Genomic DNA, 23,403 nt, shown 5'->3' with positions numbered 1-23,403 from the left:
CAGTGCGGGGCGGTGGCCGAGTCCAGAGTCCCGGGAGGCCTGGTTGCAAGGGAATGAAGCCTCCGCCTTCCCCAGCAGAAGCATTTAAATACGGCCGCGGGCCCCGGCCTCGGGGAGCGGCGGGCGGAGAGGTGTGTGGAGCTTGTGGCTTGGGAGGAAGGCGCTGTCCAAGAGAACGTGATCTGCGTGGCCGCTGTGTCCTGGCCTTGGAAGTGGGTAAGCACCAATCCTTGCGGCCGTCCCCTTTTCGCGGCCCGGGTGTGCGCGCAGTCCCGGCCGCTTCCCGCTCTTGGAGAGGCTCCCTACTGCACCATCCTTGTCCTCCTTTTCGGGCCCGGCGGGTATCACGTCGTGCGCTTGCAGGAGGTCAGACGAACCGGGTTTTTAATTCGCAACTCGTGTATCTTCAAGCCAGTTCTCATTCTTTCCATTTTCCGATTTGAAACGTACGAGATTTTCCCGCCGCTTCAAACAGCCAAACGCCCCCCTAACCCCGAAGGAAAGGGTCCTCTCTGTAGGGCCTAATGGGCACTTCATAGTCCTAAGCTTTGTTGGGTATTAGAGTCTGCTCACCTGGGAGGCCGCTGCTCTCCTCTGGTAGCCCCTAAGTAGAAAGCAAATCCTCTTGAAGATGAAGCATTTATCCTATCTCCTGGGGGTTGGGAGGAAGGGATTGGCTCCTGCAGTCCATTGTTGGCCTTTGGACATATGTTTAGACGTTCTACTTAATGTCAGGGAAGGCCTTTCTTGGAGGCTTCAGAGACCATGTTTTTGTGAGATCTTGAAAATCTTCACATACTATGTGTAATTGAGTAGGGTTGGTTGAGAAATCTCGTATAAAGAAAGGAGGGGCTGTCTGGGAGAGAGCTCATATGTGGGGTACACAGAAGACTAACTGTTCATCCACTCACCTCAAAGGCCAGTCTGAGGTTTTTATTCAAATCCCCTAAGAAATGGAGAACAGTAGTCTGGTCTGTTTCTTCTGAGGGGTTCTGGACTTGAAAGAGCTGAGTGTTTCTGCTGTGAGCTGCGCTTTTGAGCACTCAGCTAGTCTGAGCTGAATGCTACACAACCTTGGTTTGGAAAAGACATTCCCCCACTCCCCAGCCTGCACCCCCCCCCTTTTTTTTTAATCTCTGTATTGCTTTCTCTGTCATAAAATCTCTACCCACTAGGCATGCTCTCTCTTTTCTGGAATTTCCACAGCTGTGTATCATTCCCGTTAGACATAAAATTAAGTCTTTCACAATAGTCTCCCCCCCCCCCTTGGATCAGGCATCTTTTAAGTGTGCCTCCAGGAAATGACTGAGATTGGTGTATCCAGCTGTCTTATCATGTCTGCTGTTTAGTTCGTTCTTCTGTAACTGGGAAAGGGGTGGCAGACGGATGATATTCTGTTCAGATTGCAGTATAGGACATTTCTTGGCTGTTAGTGACTGACATCTTGTAGGTTGAAATGCTTATCTGAATTTATGAGATTTTCAGGATGGTATGGTATATTGTGGATCCCAAAATATTTTTTGAGGTGAAGACTCATTTCAGAATGCCTGTGTAAGCAAACAGGCCCACTTTTCTGTCAACACAGTGAGGGCCAGAGCACATAGAAATAGAATATGGTGAGACGAGCCTGCTGGTTAAAGCAGTTGTGGCACAAGCCTGACAGCCTTGAACTCGATCCCCAGAACGCACAGCGAAAGGAAAGCCTGCACCCCAAAAGTTGTCCTCTGACCTCCACTTGTGCCAGACCTGCAAACAAAACACTAAAAGGAGGAAGAAGAAAAACAGAATCAGGGGTTGGGGATTTAGCTCAGTGGTAGAGCGCTTGCCTAGGAAGGGCAAGGCCCTGGGGTCGGTTCCCCGCTTCGAAAAAAAGAACCAAAAAAAAAAAAAAAAAAAAAAAAAAAAAAACAGAATCAGAAACATCTGTCATAGAAGCTGTATTGATAACATTGTATCAAACTCCGTTTTAAAGTTTATTTAGGATTCTTTTGAAACTTCCAAGTGACTTTATTTGATTTGCATTGACTATGTATCCTTCTTCTTAAGTAGTTTCCCATTGTCTTGCATACGCTGTACTTCATAAGAAAATTAGCCAGGCCAGAATACCAACCCAGAATGAAGACTCAACTCAAGTAGCTGAGTGTAGTGGCTCATGGCCTATAATCAGTTTCCAGGAGGCTGAGGCAGAAGCATCTCTGCCAGTTCCAGACCAGCCTCGGCTGCAGAGTGAAACCTTACTGAGAGAAAGAAAAGGGTTTGTTTGTGTGTGTGTGTGTGTGTGTGTGTGTGTGTGTGTGTGTGTGTGGAGAAGAGAAGAAGGAAGAGGAGGAGGAAGAAGGAAAACACAAAACCGAAGGTGGGGGTGGGGGGGAACCAGACATTTCCAGTTCTACAGTACAGATGCAGCTGAAGTAGTCAGTGACTACTGCTTAGAAAGAGCCCTGAATTATGGTCTTGAAATAAAGGCACCTAAGAAGTAACTTGAGGGGTTGGGGATTTAGCTCAGTGGTGGAGCGCTTGCCTACCAACCGCAAGGCCCAGGGTTAGGTCCCCAGCTCGAAAAAAAAAAAGAAAAAAAAAAAAAGAAAAAGAAAAAAAAAAGTAACTTGAGGACTAGGGGGTGGGACACGGGGGTTGAATGTCTACCTGGGATGCGTGAGACCCTGGATTTAATCCCCTGCATTATAAAAACAAATAATATTAGAGGTAACTCAGGGAGAATATGAGTACATTCTTTAGGTGGCTAAGGAAGGTAGCAGTCAAATTGTTTACTGTAATCTATGATCAGCCATCTTAACTAACACATGAGACATGGAGTTTGTAATCCTAGAGGCCCAGGGAACAGTTATTAACTCAATACTCTGTGGTGCATAGCCGTCCTAGGTGTCAAAGGGATGGCAGTGAACGACAGCTGATCAGGACCACCAGCCTTGGCTGGAGACATGCCTCAGTGGTTAAAGACCACTTGTTCCTCTTGCAGAAGACCTGGGTTCAATTCCCAGCACTCACATTGGTGGCTCACAACCATCTATCTCCCAGGTACTCATGTAGTGTACATTAATAAGTATTAAATAAATTAATTTTAAAGGAATCCATTAGCTTGGGATACATTATTAGACTATGAACTTCTTCTTTTTTTTTTTTTTTTTTTCGGAGCTGGGGACCGAACTCAGGGCCTTGTGGTTGCTAGGCAAGCGCTCTACCACTGAGCCAAATCCCCAACCCCGACTATGAACTTCTTAAGCCCAGAAGTTTCCTTCCATAAGCGTTTGATCCACGTGTACTCTGTGAATGTTAACAGAGCATGTCCAATTTGAGCTTGAGGGTATCGGCTGTTTTAATAGCTGTAACTTTTTGGATATGGGATTAAGTTATAACCCTGAAAGATCCTCTGGACCAACACTACTTAGAAATTCTACTTATTAGTTTAATCAGGGAGGGAGGCAGGTGTCAATTTTTCTTTTTAAACGATGTGTTTGGGTGTTTTGGCTGCATGTATGTCTATACCATGTGCATACCTGGTACCTATGGTCAGAAGGCATCAGATCCCCTGAAACTGGAGTTATGGGTGGTTGTGAACCACCACTATGTGGTGCTAGGGGCTAAACCTAGGTCCTCTGGGAGAACAGCAATAATGACCACTGAGCCATCTCTCCAGCCTGGCCAGATGTCTTATATGTGATAGTTCTGGTTCAGTCTTGAGAGCCTTGAAGATATGGGCCCAGAGTTAGTTAGGGTTATTGAGATATTGATTATGATGTAGTTTACAGAGACTGAAAGGATACACTGCTGTGGACAGTTATCACAGTAGGGATCTTATGGCAGGGCCTGCACAGTGGTCCTTTGGTATCTCTGGGACGTTCGTGCCAGGACTACTGCAAATGTCCACATCTGGGAATGCTCAAGTTCTTTAAATAAAACGGTGCAGTATTCTTTCCTTACCCTGTGCATGTGCTCCTGTAAATCAACTTTAAATCATCTCCAGGTGACATAGGATACCCGATATAACTGACATCATGGCACATACTTACAATCCTAGCACTGTAGAGGTGTTCATGAGCACAAGACCAGCCCAGGCTACAGAGCAACTAGGCCAACCTAGGCTGCATAGGGAGACTTTGTCTCAAAACAATAAAAGTAATGTCTAGTATAATATAAATAGTTCTATCTTATTGTTTAAGCAACAAGAAGAAAAAGTCTATACATATTCAGTAAAGATCTGATTTTTTTTTTAGATGGGGCCTTACTAGGTTACTGGAACTGACCTGGAATTTGCAATGTAGATCAGGATGGCCTCAAAGTTGCTTCTGCTTCCCTAGTGCTAGGATTAAAGATTTGTGCCCTTATCCTTGGTCTCAATCTTACACACACACACACACACACACACACACACACACACACACACACACACACCTCAACACACTCTCACACACAGACACTCCACACACTCAAACACACTCCCTGCCTTTTACACTCCTCATACACACTCATACACCTCACGCACTCCACACACTCACTCCACACACTCCACACACTCACACACTCTCACACACACACTCATACTCACACACACACTCACACACACTCACACGCACACACTCATACGCACTCACACACACTCACTCACACACTCATACACACTCACACACTCATACACACTCACACACACACACTCTCACATGCACACACACCACTTGCCTGATTCTGTGGGTATAGAGCCTGTTGGGACAGAGGAGCAGCTAACTGTACTTGTACCTGAGATCTAGGCCATCTGTTTCTGGTAGTGAGTTTCTGGGAATCCACATTTATAAAGCATCAGAACAGAGAATTTTGAGGAATTATGCTGTCCAAGCCTGGAAAATTTTTTTTTTTAAAGAATTATTTATTTTATGTATAAGTACACTATAACTGTCTTCAGACACACCAGAAGAGGGCATCAGATCCCATTACAGATGGTTGTGAGCCACCATGTGGTTGCTGGGAATTGAACTCAGGACCTCTGGAAGAGCAGTCGGTGCTCTTAACCTCTGAGCCATCTCTCCAGTCCAAGCCTGGAAAATTTTATCCCTGTCTTTATTTCCCTGGAATCAGAAAAATATCTCCTCTTTACATTCTTTTGTATAAAAGCATCACACCATTATCGAATTGTCTTGTTCCCGACTGTCAGTCTCCACACTTAAACCCTGCCCCACTGTGACCGTAACCACACTCCCTCTCCAATAGGGAACAGGTTTTAGTCATATCAATCAATGCCTCTAATGATGATGGCTCATTCCACTGTGGATTGTAGTAGACTGTGCCTTGCAGATTGCTGTCTTGCTCTCTGGAGAGAGGCACTCCAGAGCCCACTTGTACGGAAGTCATTGCCTTAGGAGACAGTGATTGCTTCTTTCTCACAGCAACTCAGTAGCCACAGCTACTCACTGAGCGAGCGCCTCACTTCTGTTTACACCCCCCCCCCGACTGTTCTTTCTGGCTTTCTTTCCAGGCTCAATTTGTACATCTGCATTGAGGTGATCCTTTTCTGCCTTTTGCTCTCCCCACCCCCGATTTTTATTAATTATTATTGTGGGAGGGGTTATGTTGTGGAGGCAGAGGGCAATGTTCAGGAGCTAGTTTTCTCCCTCCACCTTATGTGGGGTGCAGAGACTGAAATGAGGCCATCAGGTTTGCTTTACCCTCTAAGCCATCTCACGGGCCCCTCTTCACCTCATCCTGTTCTCCTTGGACACTCATTTTGCCTTCCGGCTGATGATCACTTAGCTGTTTTATTAGGGTATAATTCCTATTTCTTTGCCTTTTTCCTTTTTTTTTTCAAGTCAGGTTTTTTCTGTGTATCCCTGGCTGTCTTGGAACTTGCTTTGTAGACCAGGCAGTCCTCGAACTCACATAGATCCACATGCCTCTGCCTCCTAAGTGCTGGGACCAAAGGCATGCACCACCAGGCCCAGCCTAGAAACATTACTTTTTTGTGATGGAAAGGACTAAGCCCTGGAACAAACTGAAGTGATTTTTGTGAAATCAGATGCCCAAGTTCCCTTGTGTAGAGGTGGGGCAGCCGCAGTGACGACTAGAAACATGTCTCCCCAAAGGTGGGAGATTTTCAGATTTCCTGGAACTTAGCCACTTAGTTAGTGTTCCCAACATCATCTTTTCCATTCACTCAGGGTAGGCAAAGCATGATGGGTCAGGCAAGGAAAGATGGCCGACTGCCAGAAGTCAGCTTGGGTACCCTTGGTATTTATACTGAGTCAAGTCTTGCAATCCTAAAAGTTACTTAATAGAATATTTTATATCTGTAGCTTCACAAGTGTAATAGAGAACTTTTTTTGAACCCAGGGCCTTGTGCTCGCTAAGCAAGCGCTCTACTGCTGAGCTAAATCCCCAACCCCAAATAGAGAACTTTTAACTCACTTGCTTAGGCTCTAAGGAATCTACTAGACTTTGCATGGTTTTAATATTTCTTGTTCTTTAGAAGAATGCAACATAACCATTAAAGCTGAGGATATGACTGTAGAATGCAGTAAGTAAAAAAAAAAGCCACATGTAGAGACTGTCTATGGTATTTCTTCAGTTCGGAAATAAGATCATGTCAGGCATGACGGTGCACACCTTTCATTTCAGCACTCAGGAGGCAGCTCTTTCTAAGTTTGAGGCCAGCTTGGTCTACATAGAGAGTTCTAGCCTATCTCAAAAAGATCATAACACACACACACACACACACACACACACACACACACACACACACACACCCCTACCTCTGTATATGCATTGTACATAACATATACATTACATATACATATAAGAACATGTAGTTAGGCAGTAACAGTGGGAGTATACACAGGAGACAAAGGAGCTGCCTAAAGCAGAGTCAGTAGGGATGGGGTGGAACTGAGGAGTCTTGAGAGATATTTCCTTGTAACATTCTACTTTGGCACCAAAGGGATAACTCAGCTGGTAAAGGCTCTCGCCACCAAGGCAGAGGACCCAAGTTCAATCTCTGGGATCCACATGGTGGAAGGAGAAAACTGGCCCCTCCCCAAAATTTACTTTTATGAATATCATTAGAAATACTTTCTTGTAGAATTCTGAAATTCCAAGGCTTCCCTCTTTGGGGAACTAAAACTATTTGTTTGTTTGTTTATTGTAATACTAAGACTGATTCTGCCTTATATCATGCATGTTGAGCAAACTCTTACACAGATCTAGATACATTCTTGGGAAGCACTGTGATTAGGCTGACCGAGAGTACCTCCTCTGATCCATGGCGGAATCCACAACAAGCTGTTAAACTCTCTGCTTACTATTTTTCTTCTCTCTGGGTTTCATGAATGGCTTTGATGGGCGATGTCTGAGACCTTGGTAGAAATGGAAATGATTGGGGTTGGGGATTTAGCTCAGTGGTAGAGCGCTTGCCTAGCAAGCACAAGGCCTTGGTTTTGGTCCCCAGCTCTGAAAAAAAAAAAAAGAGAAATGGAAATGATTGGTCATTTGACAGCAGTTATAGAGACACAAGTCAACTAGTTCCTTGTAAATTTTTAGTATCATTCAGTTAGGCGACTGTTAAAAACTTCCTAAGATCAGTGCAACAGTATTGATAACTGCAGAAATTGCTTTGCTGGGCTAGGGAGATGGCAGAACAGTAAACTACTTGCTATGTGAGCCCAAAGACCTGGTTTGGACCCCAGCACCCAGTAAAAGCTACTGTGACCATAGACACCTGTACCCAGGGCTGAGAGCCAGAGACAGTATGGCTAGGGATTGCTGCCTGGACAACAGCAGGCTCCAGGCTCAAGAGCAATAGAGGAACATGAAGTGGGCCTCAGGCATCTGCGTGCCCACACATAGGTGTACACACCAGCAAACAAACACTCTTGAAAGTTCCTTTAGCCTTTTCCCATTTTCTGAATGAAGTTGAAATAGAGTTTTAAAATTATTGTCTGGGGTTGGGGATTTAGCTCAGTGGTAGAGCGCTTGCCTAGCAAGCGCAAGGCCCTGGGGTCGGTCCTCAGCTCCGAAAAAAGAAAAAAAAAAAGATTATTGTCCAATATTTAAAAATAATCTGTTGGTGCCAATTAAGTATTTAGGGGTATTTTGCTCTATTTTCTGCTGCTAGAATAACTTGAGATGGATTACTTATAACAAACAGAAATATCTTGGCTCAGGGTACTAGAGGTTGGCAAAACCAAGATGGAGGGGCTGACATCTGGCACTGTGCTGTTTTGCTGTGTCATTCCCTGGCGGAAGAACAGAAGAGCATGAGCTCAAACCTGTAGCCTTAAGCCCTGTTATGACAGGTGTTAATCCGCTCAGGGTAGAGCTCTCAGTTGTAAACTCCTTTTATGCCCCACCTCCAAGCACTTTTGCATTAGGAATTAAGTTACCCACATGATTCTTGAGGAATAAATTTTAGCCAAGCAGGAGCTTAATCTTAGAGGCCAGATCTGAATCATAGAACTAATCTCAACATCTGTGACCATCTAAACCTGTTGGAAAACTCGCCTTTGTAAAGCTCAAATTGCACTGATGAATAAAATTTACTCTGGAGAGCTTTCTTCTTCTTCTTCTTCTTCTTCTTCTTCTTCTTCTTCTTCTTCTTCTTCTTCTTCTTCTTCTTCTTCTTCCTCCTCCTCCTCCTCCTCCTCCTCCTCCTCCTCTTCCTCCTCTTCCTCCTCCTCCTCTCCCTCTTCCTCTTCTTTTCCTTTTCTTCCTCTTCCTCCTCCTCTCCCTCTTCCTCTTCTTTTCCTTTTCTTCCTCCTCCTTCTCCTCTTCTTCCTCCTTCTCTTCCTCCTCCTTCTCATCTTTGTCCTTCTTTTTCTTCTTTGTTGGATTTTTCGAGACAGAGTTTTTCTGTGTAGCCCTGGCTGTGATGTCCTGGAACTCGCTCTGTAGACCAGGGTATCCTTAAACCCTCATTTGCCTGCCTCTGCCTCCTGAATGCTGGGTTAAAGAAACCTACCAGCACAGCCTGGCTTTATTACTCTACTTCTTTACTGTCTAACTGTCAAGACATTATACTTTTATGGTGTCTGCAATACTATCAGTTGTTATAAACTCGCTCTCTCTTCTGTGCTGGCATAGTGGAGAAGAGGCCTGAGGAAACATAGGAAGTGGCTCCAGATATCCGACACTTTTGAGATGAATATGCCAATGATTTGTCCAGATTTTCTGTTTTCAATGCTAAAGCATTGTTAATTGTGTCCCTTCTAGTTCAGTCATGGTTGAGATCAAGAAGATCTGTTGCATTGGTGCGGGCTACGTCGGCGGACCCACATGCAGTGTCATTGCTCACATGTGCCCTGAAATCAGGGTAACGGTTGTGGATGTCAATGAGGCCAGGATCAATGCATGGAATTCTCCAACGCTTCCTATTTATGAGGTAAAATATATTAAGCAGCTCTTTGTTTCATGCTTGTTTTCGTGCCGTGTTGGTTAACTATCTTATAATAATAATACTATTATTGTGCAACGTATGACTGCACCCAAGACAATGAAAAAAAAGTCTGTCTGGGCATGCTCCTAGCCCGTGATCTCAGCTCTCAGGGGCTGAAGCAAGTTCGAGGTTTGCCTGGTGTATGTAGCTGAGACCCTGCCTCAAGGTTCTGCATAGTTCTAGGATGCAGTTCATGCTCGCTTGACTAGCCAACGTATGGCCCTGAGTTCCAGAGAAAAAGAAAAAGAAAGAACAAAAGGAAAACCAATCTAGATGTTGTACTGCATGCTTTGTAATCCCAGTACTTGAGAGGCTGAGGCAGGAGAATTATTGAACTACATAATGAATTCCAGGCTAGCCTGGGCTATATTAAGAGTAAAAGGCCATGGTAGAGCGCTTGCCTAGCGAAGCACAAGGCCCTGGGTTCGGTCCCCAGCTCCGAAAAAAAGAAAAAAGAAAAAAAAAAAAAGAGTAAAAGGCCAAAGTTATCCAATAAAAAGTTCTGATAAGAATGTTACGGGAGTGTAGCACATGATTAATATGTGCCAGGCCCTGGATTTCCTCTCCAGTACTGCAAAAGAGAAAAAGAAGAAATTGAGGGCACTACAGTGACAGTTGCTAAGACAATAAGCCCTTAGAAAGCAGCATATGGCCGGGGCGTTGCTCAGCCGTGGAGTGCCGCTCAGCATGCACAGACCTGCACTTTTTCCTCAGAGGAGGCACTCAAGAGTTGGAGTCAGGAGGAACAGTCCCACAAGAGTGAGTTCGAGGCCAGTTTGGGATATATGAGACGCTGTCTCAAAAAATCTCTTATTTTGTTTATTCCTTTTGAGACAGGATCTCTCTGGACAAAATAGGCTGGTCTCAAGTGTGAAGGCCTCCCTTCAGCCTCTGAGCGCTGCGCACAGTGTACACCACCAACTGAGCAGTGTCTTTCCTAAGTCTATAATCTTGATTTCCTGTTCACTCGTACATCCTCCCTTGCTCTCTTAGAGTTTTTGTTCTCTCCTCTGTTTTTTGGTTAGAGAAATTGGTTTGTTGTGGAAATTTTCAGAGTGTATTTTCATGGTTGACTCTGGAGCTCCCTTGAATATTTTTAAGTTATTTTCCTGTATCCTTTATTTTCTGTAAATTGCCAGTTACATGTAGAAGACATCTGATACGATTTAAGCTTAGTTTTTGTTCTTTTTTCTCTCTACGAGAATACTTTTGGACTGACTAGATGCTCTGTGGGTAAAGGAACATGCCACCGAGCCCGATGACCTGAGCATGGTCCCCAGTATAAGGAGAGCATTGACCACAAAGGTTGTCTTCTGACCCCCATGTGTACACACCGGGGGTGGGGGTGTGAGGGCAGGGGTTGCCATGCATGTGCGTGCATGTGTATGCATACCACACATACCCGTACTTAGAATAAATATAGGGTTGGTTTGGGTAGGGTTGGCTTGTTTGGGTTTTCAGGACAGGGTCTCTCTGTGTAGCTCTGGCTGTCCTGGAACTCACTCTGCAGACCAGGCTGGCTTCAAACCACAGATATGATGCCCCTGCCTCTGCCTCCCAAGTGCTGGAATTAAAGACGTGCACCACCATCACCCAGCTCTCAACTTATTTTTAACATAAATATATTACCAGTAAAATTGGATGGGAAAAAGTAATAAAGATTTTCAGTGTTTCTTACAGAAAATGCATCCTGAAGTCTGTTTGTATGAAGTAAATACTGACTTAACAGCCACCTCGATGGTGTGAGTCATGGGGTGGCAGGGACCACATTCATAATGACAGTGCAGAATGAAATCGCAGGGCCTTGAAGGATCTGATAGTAGTTGATATGGAGCAGTTAATGGTTAACGTGTCACCCAGGCACATGGTCAGTAATGACACAGCATTTTAGAGCCACTGATCTGCATGCGGGGTCACCTTTGCTTCATTTAATGGAGCCATCCTTGCTTACTGTGTTCTGCGTGTGAGGACCCCTTTGTTTCTTTTTTGGCACTCACAATACCTCCCAATGTAGCCTGGGCTGGCCTCAAATTCTCTGTGTAGCTCAGCCTTGCCTCAGACTCGGTTCTCTTGGCTCGGTCTCCTAAGTGTCAGGATTGCAGGTGTGCACTGCCGTGCCCTGCAGTCCTCAGCTATGTAAAGACACTACTGGGAATGTAGACCTTTCAGTTACAGCACAACCGTCCCCCTTGGCAAGGGCGATTCTGTGGTCGACTCCTCAGGACTGATTATCACACTGAGTGCTTAACTCCTTCTCCCTTTCCTTCTCTAGCCTGGACTAAAAGAAGTAGTCGAATCCTGTCGAGGGAAAAACCTCTTTTTTTCTACCAATATTGATGATGCCATCAGAGAAGCCGATCTAGTGTTTATTTCTGTAAGTGGTTTGCTTTGCCATGTGATGTTTAATCTGTCTGTCTGTCTTTGAAAGCTTGATGGTTTTACTGGTATTAAGCCACAGCATGTCCTAGCCATGACAATGTACACATGTCAGAGACAGGCAGTCCTTTAGGTGGGGATGTTGAGCTCATTTTTGTCTCCTGGACTTTTAGAGTGGAACCTGCCTGCCTGCCCCGTCTCTGGCACCCGCATCTCCACAAGTGTTCTCTTGGGTCTTCCAGTCGTTTCTTCCAGTGGCTATATATGTAAATGTGTTACCCTGTGAGGGTTAGGCCGGCGTGACTGTTGATTACTTAGCCAACTGATAGTCTGGGCACCATCTTGAAAACACTGTGCACCTTCATAGGCCCTCTCTTCTTCATCCCCAATGCTCTCACTAGGTGAACACACCAACAAAAACATATGGAATGGGAAAAGGCCGGGCGGCAGATCTGAAGTATATCGAAGCTTGTGCTCGCCGCATTGTGCAGAACTCAAATGGGTACAAAATTGTGACTGAGAAAAGCACAGTCCCTGTGCGGGCAGCGGAAAGCATCCGCCGCATATTTGATGCCAACACAAAGCCCAACTTGAATTTACAGGTATGAAGGAAAAAAAGAAATCTAATTCTTCTTAGGTCAAGACTGATGCCTTAAAACTACCCACAATTCATTCTACCCTACGCTGTCCTTGGCATTGCTCTTCTAGGTTCTGTCCAATCCTGAGTTCTTGGCAGAGGGAACAGCCATCAAGGACCTAAAGAACCCGGACAGAGTCCTGATTGGAGGGGATGAGACCCCAGAGGGCCAGAGAGCTGTTCAGGCACTCTGTGCTGTGTACGAGCACTGGGTTCCCAAGGAAAAGATCCTCACCACCAACACTTGGTCCTCAGAGCTTTCCAAACTGGTCAGTGCAATGCCTGCAACTGTTCATTAAGTTGTTAGTGTGTTTAGGCAGGGTATTCCATATTACTCAGGCCAGTGTCAGACTCAAAACCCAGCTTCCTGTCTGTGGGGATCATGCATGCATACCTGTGCACACACACGTAGGCACGAACACACATGCACACACACACTCTGTTCTGTTTTTCAGTGCTGGGGATTAAACCTGAGCCTCACCTGTTAGCCACTCTCTGTAGCACTGCGGCCCAGCCCTCAGCCCTTCCGTTTTAAGTTGTGTTTTCTATCCGGCCTTCTACTCTCCCCAGCACGAGTCAGTCCCTCAGTTTCCCTCAGGCCTGCTCAGTGGCTCGCATCACCTCAATGAGATGCACTGACTACGAAGTTGCTCTTTTACTCATCATCTCCTGCTCCTGTCTCTTTTATGTAAAGGCAGCCAATGCTTTTCTTGCTCAGAGGATCAGCAGCATTAACTCCATAAGTGCTCTGTGTGAAGCCACAGGCGCCGATGTGGAAGAGGTGGCAACGGCTATCGGGATGGACCAAAGAATTGGAAATAAGTTTCTAAAAGCCAGCGTTGGTAAATAAAATGTTCCCCACATATTTCTCTAGTAAAATAGGTTACTAACCAGGTTCATGGAGCCTCTTTATGGAAGATTTGGTTTTTTTTTTTTTTTTTTAATTTAACATCTGTTGTTTTAAAACAAAGATTTGCTGGGCGGTGATGGTGCATGCTTTTAATCCTAGCACTCTGGAGGCAGAAGCAGGTGAATCTCTGTGAGTTTGAGGCCAGCCTGGTCTACAGAGGGAATTCCAGGACACCAGGGTTATACAGAGAAACCTTGTGTCAAAGAGAGGAAAAAAAATTAAAAAAAAAAAAAAAACTCCCGAGGGGTTGGGGAGATGGCTTGGTGGTTAAGAGCACTGGCTGCTCTTGCAGAGGAGCAGTGTATAATTCCCAGTGCTCACATGGTGACCTGCAAGCATCATGACTGAGTTCCAGGCATCTAAGCTCTCTTGACTTACCAGGCATGCGTGTGGTGCACTTACGTACATGCAGGCACATAAGATAAGTCTTAACAGAAGATCTGGGGCCTGGGAGGAGCTGGGAGAGTAGGCCCTGTCCCCAGCCCCGTGACGGAAGCTAAAAGGGGACAACATGGCTAAAAGGGGACAACAGACTCCTTGGGTCCTCTGACTCCCACAGAGGACCTTCCCATTAGGCTAGAAAGATCAAGTGAAGCTGGGCATACTGTGGACGTCTCTTATCTTTGCCCTCACGAAATAGAGGCAGGAGGATCAGGAGTTTGAGGCTAGCCCCTGTTACATAAGTTGCCCAGGATGCCCTTGAACTTGTTGTAGCCCAGTCGGGCTTGAGTCTTCTATGTTCCTGCCTCAGCCTCCAAGGTAATTGGAGTCACAGGCCTGTGTCCTTACCCCAGTCCTTACTTTACTCTAGCTGTAAAGTAAAAGTCTCATTATTGGTGGCAGTTAGACTGTATTGTAGCAGTACAAATACTTTTTAGAGCACACCTTGGTGAAACTGTCTCATGATAAAACATACAGAAAGGGAGTGAGGTAGGACATGGTTCAGTGTTACAGTGCTTGCCTAGCATGCCCAAGGCCTGGATTCAGTCCCAACACCACACGTATATGTACACGTATATGTACACACACACACACATGCTCACACTGTTTCAGAGGCTGCATGTCACATTTCCCACCCTTCTGGTGTTTTCTCCAACTATACTAAAGCTATTTACAAAAGACCCACTATGTGTCATGTCTATATCAGTGCTGTATCCCTCAGGTTTTTTGTTTTTTTTTCTTTCAAGACAGAATTTCATACAGCCCAGCTAGCCTAAACTTGCCATATAGTCATGGTTGGCCTCAAACTCCTGATCCTCCTGCCTGTGCCTCTCAGGAACAGAATTACGGATGTGACACTGTTCTATGCTTGACGTTTTTACTGCTGGTGGCCTACTAAGATGGTGCTGTGACTTGCTTTTTAGAGGGTATTCACGTTCAAGGAAAGTTTTATAACTTGTTCAGAATCAAATCAGACTGAGGCCAGATGTTTCTGACCCTGAAGTTTTTACTTCCCTGCTGTAGCCTGAATTACACTAGCTCAAAGGTGAGCTAGCATACCTTGGCCCGCATCCACCCCACCGCTCGGCTGCTGTAAATACGTGTTCTGGGATACAGTCACACCACACCCACAGCTTTCTCTCCTCCCTGGCTACTTTGGAGCTGCAGTGCCAGAGGTCACGGCAGGGATTTTATGGCCCACAAAGACTGAAATATTTACCATCAGGCCCTTTACTTTAAGATTTTACTAACGGTTGGGGATTTAGCTCAGTGGTAGAGCGCTTGCCTAGAAAGCGCAAGGCCCTGGGTTCGGTCCCCAGCTCTGAAAAAAAAAAAGAAAAAGAAAAAAAGAAAAAAAAAAAAGATTTTACTAACTCTGCAGTGAAGTAAGAGACAGGGACCCATGCCAGGTAAGTGACGGAAGAAATGGAGGTTAAATGTGAGGAAAAGGTCAAGTTGGGGCTGGGCAGTGTTTATTCTTGTGGATGACCCGTGTTTATTCCCGCACTCCCACGACCCCTCTAAACCAGCCGTCTTTCTTCTAACCTCTGAGGAAGATTCACACATGTTCATGCAGGCAAAAGGCTCACACATAAAAAGAAAAAAGGAAGTTCTCTTTTAAAAGAAAAAAGGTCAAATGTAACTCTATCGAAACCTTTGTTAGGGAACCAGTTAGTAAGTACTTGAAGAGCTGATTGCCTATAACTGTCATGTGATTTATGAACCACTTTTCCTATGTCTTTTCGTCTTGATACAGGGTCTTATGTATCCCAGGCTGGGTTTAAACTCACTGCGTAGTTGCAAAAAATGTCTGCTATCTGAATGTGATTACTTACAACCTGAATGAAAGTTGCAGATGTTGTGTAAGCTTTGCCCCAGGATTTAGTTTCTGGATCTTACCTGAAAATATTGTCAGCTTATTTTGTTCCCTCAGGTTTTGGTGGGAGCTGCTTCCAAAAAGATGTTCTGAATTTGGTTTATCTCTGTGAGGCTCTGAATCTGCCCGAAGTAGCTCGTTACTGGCAGCAGGTACACGTCTTTGTAGTTAATAATGTCTCATTAGATTCTAATTAAACATGGCACCCTTGGTGAAATGGTTTTGCATTGACTTATTTCAGGTTTACCTAATGAGTGTCTGTTTTCAGTTAGTCTTTTTTTTTTTTTTCCTAGTCAACTGTGATGGTCATTTTTGATGCACCAAGACTTCTCATTTTTTAGCTGAATTTGCTCCCAGAATTAGTCAGGAAGTAATATTATCCTTTACGTTTGGGTGCATGTGTTTGAGACTGTAAACAGGCTGGTCCTGAACTCGCCAAGTAGCTGAGAATGACCTTGAGCACCTCCTCCCTCTGCCTCCTTCCCCAGTCTAGCCTTATAGGTATGCCCCATCATGAGAGTCAGGCTCTCATGGTGTTCATAGTTCAGGCCACCCTGGGACGTGGCTTTTCTATGAAACCGAAGAACCAGCATTGTAGTATTTTCATCTCTGGATACTTTCTTTCCTTTCTTTCTGTTTCATAGAGCTAAAACAGGAGCCCCTTCCCAGTTATCAAATGCTTGCTTATCCTGGGTACTCTCTGGGAGCACTTTGCATGCAGAATATCTTTTAGTCCTCATCACTAACACTGTGCCCCATTTTTAAAGGAAAGAGACTCTGAGAAATGGCATAATTTGCCTAAGGTACCTGCCAGCTTACACACCTTTGGTTTTCTCTGCGTTCATAACCTTCCAGACTTCAGCAAGGCTGTGAGAAGTCTGGAGAGATGGCTTGCTTCTTGTGTATTCCACCCAGCCTAGCAGGTGGCTTTATCTTGCTACTCATTATGCAAAAGATGCAGATGAAGTCCTGATTTTCCAACACTTTTTGTGCTCCTTTTCAAGCTCTGGAGACTTGAGATGGTCCCTGGGAGTTTTGGAAAAAGCCTCTTTCCCCTGTGTTTACTTCATCTGCAACTTAGGCTCGGTGTCAGAAGCTCTCGGACCCTTTACTCTTAGGATATGGGGTGAAAGCTTGTCCAGCACTTGGATGTCATGGTCTGTGCAGAAGTGCTCACCCTCTGTTCTTGGTCTTTTTCTTCTCACTGAGCCTCTGAGGGTTTAGGAAGCTGCCTGTGTGGGGATGGCTTATCTAGGCAGCCTGTGGCTGATCTCAGATGCCTTCAGAATTCAAGCCTAGCTGTGTGGCCATCTTCTCATCCACCTCAGCTTCTCTCACAGCAGATCAAGTCAAAGAAAAGGAACATTTCAGGAAGGCTCTAAGCAAGGGAATTGGTGTATTTTATTATTACTTTATTTGTTTGTTTTGTTCTTTTTTTTTTTTTTTTTTGGTTCTTTTTTTTCGAGCTGGGGACCGAACCCAGGGCCTTGGCGCTTCCTAGGCAAGCGCTCTACCACTGAGCTAAATCCCCAACCCCTTGTTTTGTTCTCTTTTTTTTTTTTTTTTTTTTTTTGGTTCTTTTTTTTTTTTTTTCGGAGCTGGGGACCGAACCCAGGGCCTTGCGCTTCCTAGGTAAGCGCTCTACCACTGAGCTAAATCCCCAGCCCCTTGTTTTGTTCTCTTAAAGACAGGGTTTCTCTGTATACCCGTAGCTGTCCTGTAACTTGCTCTAGACCAGGCTAGTTTAGAACTCAGGATTCTGCCTGCCTTCCAAATGCTAGGATTAAAGGTGTGCGCCACCACATCTAGCAATTGGTGGATTTTTAATTTTCAGATTTAAATCTAAATAACAGTGCTAGGTAAACTTTGTCATTAATATGAAGGTCTGTATTTGTATAGTACTTACTATAAAACCACGTGTATGTCCTAGACTATACTTTTGTAAGCTAATATTGTATCTTATACATATAATTTCAGGTCATAGACATGAATGACTACCAGAGGAGGAGGTTTGCATCACGGATCATAGACAGCCTCTTTAATACAGTGACTGATAAGAAGATAGCTATCTTGGGGTTTGCGTTCAAAAAGGATACTGGTGATACCAGGTACCTGTTTTTTAAAACATTTTTAAAATGTGTGTGTGGGGGATTGTTTGTTTGTTTTAATTTTACCGATGTTTACCAAATATAGTATTAATCTTTGGGGTGGAGGTAGAGACCATGAGTTGAAATCCAGCCTGGTCTACATAGCAAGTTCCAGGCTAGCCAGGAAGGTGGTGAGGAGCGTGTATGCTCGAGTGCATATGGTGTGTGTGTGGCAGTCAGAGAACAACTCTGAGTAGTCGATTCTCTCCTTCCACAGTGGGATCCACTTTTCTCTGCTAATTATTTCACTGGCTTGCTTTAAAACATGTCAGGGCCAGAAGTGCATAAAAGCACTTGCTTCTAAGCCTCATGGGATTCAACATGGTGGAAAGAAAGAGCCAACCCCGCAAGTTGTTCTCTGACCACCATCTGGGCACTATTGCATGCACTGCACACACACATAAACAAATACATGTAAAAAATAAACAAAGAACCCCATTTCAAGCCCTTTGAGGTATGGAACCTTTCATCTTATCCTTATCTTTCAGCTTGTAGAAATGAATGGGGGTACATGAATGTATACATATGTGTCTCTGAGTTTTCTACTGTATTTTATTCCCTGTCATATAAAGATAGCAGAAGGCTTCAGCATGCTGTCACAATAGGCAGAAGAGGACCTGTGTGTCTCCTTTTTCTCTGTGTGTGAGCACTGGTGTGTGTGTGTGTGTGTGTGTGTGTGTGTGTGTGTGAGAGAGAGAGAGAGAGAGAGAGAGAGAGGCGCGCGGGGGGTGGCTTACCTGTGTCTTGCATTCCGGCATCAGAAAGTGCCACTTAAAGCAGGGCTGACCTGCTCGTCCTGTAGAGCAGGGCTGACCTGCTCGTCCGTCCTGCAGGGAGTCCTCCAGTATCTACATTAGCAAATACCTGATGGACGAGGGTGCGCACCTTCACATCTACGACCCCAAAGTACCCAGGGAGCAGATAGTGGTGGATCTTTCTCATCCAGGCGTCTCAGCGGATGACCAAGGTAGGACTCTCCCACACAGTGGGCTTCTCTTTGAAACCTTTATTTAGTAGTTGTTTTTCTGTCACTTCTTGTCAGTGCTTTGCCCGGTTTCAGCCTTGTTTCTCTATAATTACACTCTTAGCTGCTGCGTTCTCAGCTTTGAGCTGACGTCATCGGTGTGCTTTAATCTGGCAGGGTTTGCAGAAGCGAGGGCTATAGCTCAGTGGTGCTCCACAGAGCCCCAGAGATCCCCGGAAATACTTGTGAAGAACGTTTGGGGGGTGCCTGGTTCCCACTTCCCATTCATTCACTGTCAGACTCCCTTTCTACAGTGCAAGTGTTAAAACAGCGCCCGGTTTCTCATCTCTTTTTGGTCGTTGGTGTTTTTGTAGTGTCCAGACTGGTGACCATTTCCAAGGATCCATATGAAGCATGTGACGGCGCCCATGCCCTCGTTATCTGCACAGAGTGGGACATGTTTAAGGTGACGTCTCAGAGATTAATTACATCAAGGAGAATTCTAGAGGCATTCCAGTGCAAACACTAGTTGAATGTGTGTCTACATGTATGTTCTAACTGTTCATTTGTATGTCTACACAGGAACTGGATTATGAACGGATTCATAAAAGAATGCTGAAGCCAGCCTTCATCTTTGATGGCCGGCGTGTCCTGGATGGGCTCCACAATGAGCTACAGACCATTGGCTTCCAGGTAACCAGGACTCTGGGCTGCTTTTTTGTTCGTTTGGATTGGTGTGGTCATCATTGTTTTATTTTATTATTGTGTGTGTGTGCATGATTTTGGGTTGCGGCATGTGTGGCGGTCAGGGTACAACTTTGTAGAGTCAGTTTGCCCTCCCTTCCTCCTTCTGTCACAGGGCTCCTGGCTTGTACAGCAAGTCCCTTACACTCTGAGCCACCTCAATGGCCATGGATGATCTGTAAACCCATTGTGTGGGTTTCAAAGCGTCATATTTTCCAAGTTAGTAATAAGACAGTAAGATAACCAGGACAAGAGGCCCATTCTCTGCAAAGCCGGGAGTCTTTGGTAACCAGTCCACTCCTTCCCCATTTGTAACCTAAAGGTGGTTTCCTTTACTTGGCAGCTAGCAGGGTATCAGGTGCCTTCTTATGGAAACAGCCTGTGACCTGTCTTACCCCATCCATAAAGGTCAAGTGAGAAGACCCACTGTGGTTACATGGCGCACTCTTGCTACTCACAGCTGAGCTTCGTACCCCAGTGAAGCCCTGGGTGAGGGGTGGGGTCTGATTGTGGGTGGCCTCTGAGGAAATGCTTCACCTAGCAGCAACGCTGTCATCCTCCTGTGAGAATAGCTACCACCTACCTTGTCAGGTGCCCCGACTCCTCAGCTGGTGTTCCTGCTGTACCTTTCAGACACTCAGCACTGTCCTGTGCTGTGAGAAGGAAGAACATGGGGCCTTTGAGCCCTCTTTCCATTCTCATTCATTAACGTGGAGCTTGGGAAAGCTGACAGAACAGGCCCAGAGCAGTGCATTTGTGTGTCCCACCTGTGTGGTGTACCAGAGTCCTACAAGTACTAACAAGTTGTTACTTGCTCCCTCCTGAAGCAGTGTGGACATAGAGTCGAGGCTCCTGGCAGCGTAATTTAGGGATGATTAAAAGCAGTTGGTGGAAGAGGGTTGCCAGCATGGCGGGCGCCAGGCTAAGCTTGTGGGTGTCCTTAGCACTGGCTTGGAGGAGCACAGAGGGCCTTATCTACTCACCACAGATACTGGATCTGGTTTCTTTAACCTCTCACTCACTTGCTAAAGTCCGTTTCCTGCCATTTGTGAGATACTAGGTCTCAGCAGAGTCCTGGCAACTTTGTTAAGTCCTTGGAAATTCCTCCTCTCACCCTCCTGAGAAGCACGTGAGCCGCAGGGCTGCTTTTCCTGGTTGTGACTTAAACTCAGGAGCGTTATCTTTTAAATGTTATTTCTAAGACACATGCAGAAAGATGAATATTTTTAAAAATTTTAGTCAGGTTCAGATTTGGCACACCTTTAATCCCAGCACTTGGAGGCAGAGACAGGTGGATCCCTGAGTCTGAGGCCAGCCTGGTCTACATAGTTAGTTCCAGGACAGCCAGAGGAAACCTGCTGCAACCAATAAATAAAAGTCAAGAGGATGGCTCTGCTCTTGTACAGGACCCAGGTTAGTCAAGAGGATGGCTCTGCTCTTGTACAGGACCCAGGTTAGTCAAGAGGATGGCTCTGCTCTTGTACAGGACCCAGGTTAGTCAAGAGGATGGCTCTGCTCTTGTACAGGACCCAGGTTAGTCAAGAGGATGGCTCTGCTCTTGTACAGGACCCAGGTTAGTCAAGAGGATGGCTCTGCTCTTGTACAGGACCCAGGTTAGTCAAGAGGAATGGCTCTGCTCTTGTACAGGACCCAGGTTAGTCAAGAGGATGGCTCTGCTCTTGTACAGGACCTAGGTTAGTCAAGAGGATGGCTCTGCTCTCGTACAGGACCCAGGTTAGCTTCCAACACCCACATGGTGAGTCACAGCCATCTCTAACCCCAGTTCTAGGGGACTAGCAGTCCTCTTCTGGTCTCCAAAGGCACCAGGCACACATACAGTGTGCATATGTATATGTATGTGTAGGCAAAACACCCATGTATATATAAGATGAAAATGAATGACTTTGAGTTCTTATAAAACATAACTTCCCAGTAAGGTTTTTTTTTTTTTTTTTTTTTTTTTTTTTTTTTTTTTTTAAATTTAATTCAGCTGTGTTTGGTAGCGCCCTTCTATAATTCTGCACTTGGGAGGTAGAAGCAGGATGACCAGGAGTTCAAGGTTATTTTCTGCTGCATAGGTAGTTCCAGGCCTGCCTGGACTTCATACCCTGCCTCAGAAATAAATTAGGAAATGGGGTCCCTAATAAGAGAGAGTGTGTGAGTCACTTGGTAAGCAGTAGACTTCTATGAATAAAGCAGGCAGCCTTTGTAGTATGACTCAAGGAAAGAACTAATTTTTAATTCAAAGGAGATATAGACTAGTATGCTTATCTCTACTAGAGAAGGGGTAAACTTACACTGGTAAGTGGTTGTGTGGGGCTAGAGAGGTGGCTCGGAGTTTAAGAGCGCTCACTACTCTTCAGAAAGCCCTGACTTCAATTTCCCAGTATGCGCATGTATAGGCAAAATACCCATATGTATGTATGTATGTATGCATGTATGCATGCATGCATGCATGCATGCCTGGTCTATATAGTAAGTTCCAGGACAGCTAAGGAAGACCTGTCACCAAAAGAAAGAAAGAAAGAGAGAAAGAAAGAAAGAAAGAAAGAAAGAAAGATAGATAGATAGATAGATAGATAGATAGATAGATAGATAGATAGATAGATAGATGGATAGATGTGGCAGCTCGCAGCTGTCTGAGCCCCTCTGGTGTGCAGGCGTATGTAGACAGAGTGCTCAGATACATAAAAGGTAAGGTGCTTGTGTGTTTTAACTTGATAATTGCAAGTGCTGGTGCATACCTGTGACTCCGGTGCTTGGAAGGTTCTGTGAATTCGAGTCCAGCACTCATAGCAGGACCCGTCTCTGTAAACCAACAAAATCAAGCCAGCAGGGTGCAGTGGCACCTGAGTCTAAAAAACAATAAAGGAGCCAAAGATCTCTCGGCCACTCAGAGACCTTGTCTCTGCATTACAGAGCGCTTACATCATGTGCTGTGATTACACACGCGTGCTGTGATTACACACATGTGCTGTGATTACACACACGTGCTGTATTAATAGTTCTATTTTTTCTCTCCTTCAGATTGAAACAATTGGCAAAAAGGTATCTTCCAAGAGAATTCCATACACTCCTGGTGAAATTCCAAAGTTTAGTCTTCAGGATCCACCTAACAAGAAGCCCAAAGTCTGACGTCGCCCTTTTGCCTGTGATGATTTGGTACTGCAGGGTAGCCAGCGTCTGTCTGATACTAAGTGGTAAATGAACTACGTGTTTTTATGGAAACAAAAATATTTTTGTAATCATCAAATTTATACTAGCTACCTGGGTGTTAGCATATCTAGTAATTATGAGTCTAGAATAATTTTTACATATTTTTATATTCTTGTCCTCTCAGTTACTGAATGGATGGAAAACAATCATGTTGGTTTAAATGTCAGTTTTTATAAAATAAAAATGAAACCTTGAACTTTTTAGCATTACAGGTTGTTACAGACTGCACTGTAATAACACAAGGGAAAGGCAGTCTCATTTCCCTACCTGTTGTCTCTGCTTATCACTAAATGGGACTTCGAAGCCGTGAAATCACTGTGCTAGGATGGCTGATGAAGTTCTCTGGCCTTTTGTTTTAATGAGATTATGTCATTAGTGGTTTTAGTTGTCTTTGTGTCTCCCAAAACCACTCTGTCTTTCTCTCCATGCGTAACTCGGGCAGTGCTTTCTTTTTTGAAAATTCACCCGGAGGAAATCAGTCTATGGTCTACTTCGTCCTGCCTCTTAGCTTCTGTACCTGCTTGTCACGTTTGCACCTATGAGTCAAGACATGTTTGTTACCTTTATTTTGATTTATTTCTATTACAATTCAATTTTTTTTCCTTTAATTAAGAAAACCAATAAAGTCTCATGTGTAAACTGGAAAGATCTCCAATTTA

The 23,403-nt window shown here is 44.9% G+C and overlaps 1 protein-coding gene across 1 annotated transcript; it reads left to right on the top strand.

Moving 5' to 3' along the window:
- Positions 1-23,403, top strand: Ugdh (UDP-glucose 6-dehydrogenase). Its single transcript, XM_032916186.1, has 12 exons — positions 1-216; positions 9,211-9,379; positions 11,706-11,807; positions 12,211-12,411; positions 12,518-12,715; positions 13,141-13,288; positions 15,731-15,825; positions 17,651-17,781; positions 18,654-18,787; positions 19,159-19,250; positions 19,367-19,477; positions 22,556-23,403. Exons 2-12 carry the CDS (start codon positions 9,218-9,220, stop codon positions 22,661-22,663), a joined length of 1,482 nt encoding a protein of 493 aa, XP_032772077.1. The 5' UTR covers positions 1-216; positions 9,211-9,217; the 3' UTR covers positions 22,664-23,403.

The sequence above is a fragment of the Rattus rattus genome, chromosome 11 (assembly GCF_011064425.1).
Source record: "Rattus rattus isolate New Zealand chromosome 11, Rrattus_CSIRO_v1, whole genome shotgun sequence".
Lineage (NCBI taxonomy): Eukaryota > Metazoa > Chordata > Mammalia > Rodentia > Muridae > Rattus > Rattus rattus.
This window is presented reverse-complemented; position numbering and strand designations above follow the sequence as displayed.

Excerpts from the sequence above, each read along its gene's own strand:
- Ugdh (XM_032916186.1), top strand. The coding sequence starts at position 9,218 with ATGGTTGAGATCAAGAAGATCTGTTGCATTGGTGCGGGCTACGTCGGC. Across the intron at positions 12,716-13,140 it reads CCTCAGAGCTTTCCAAACTG|GCAGCCAATGCTTTTCTTGC; the intron begins GTCAGTGCAATG and ends TTTTATGTAAAG. Across the intron at positions 18,788-19,158 it reads CGTCTCAGCGGATGACCAAG|TGTCCAGACTGGTGACCATT; the intron begins GTAGGACTCTCC and ends GTGTTTTTGTAG.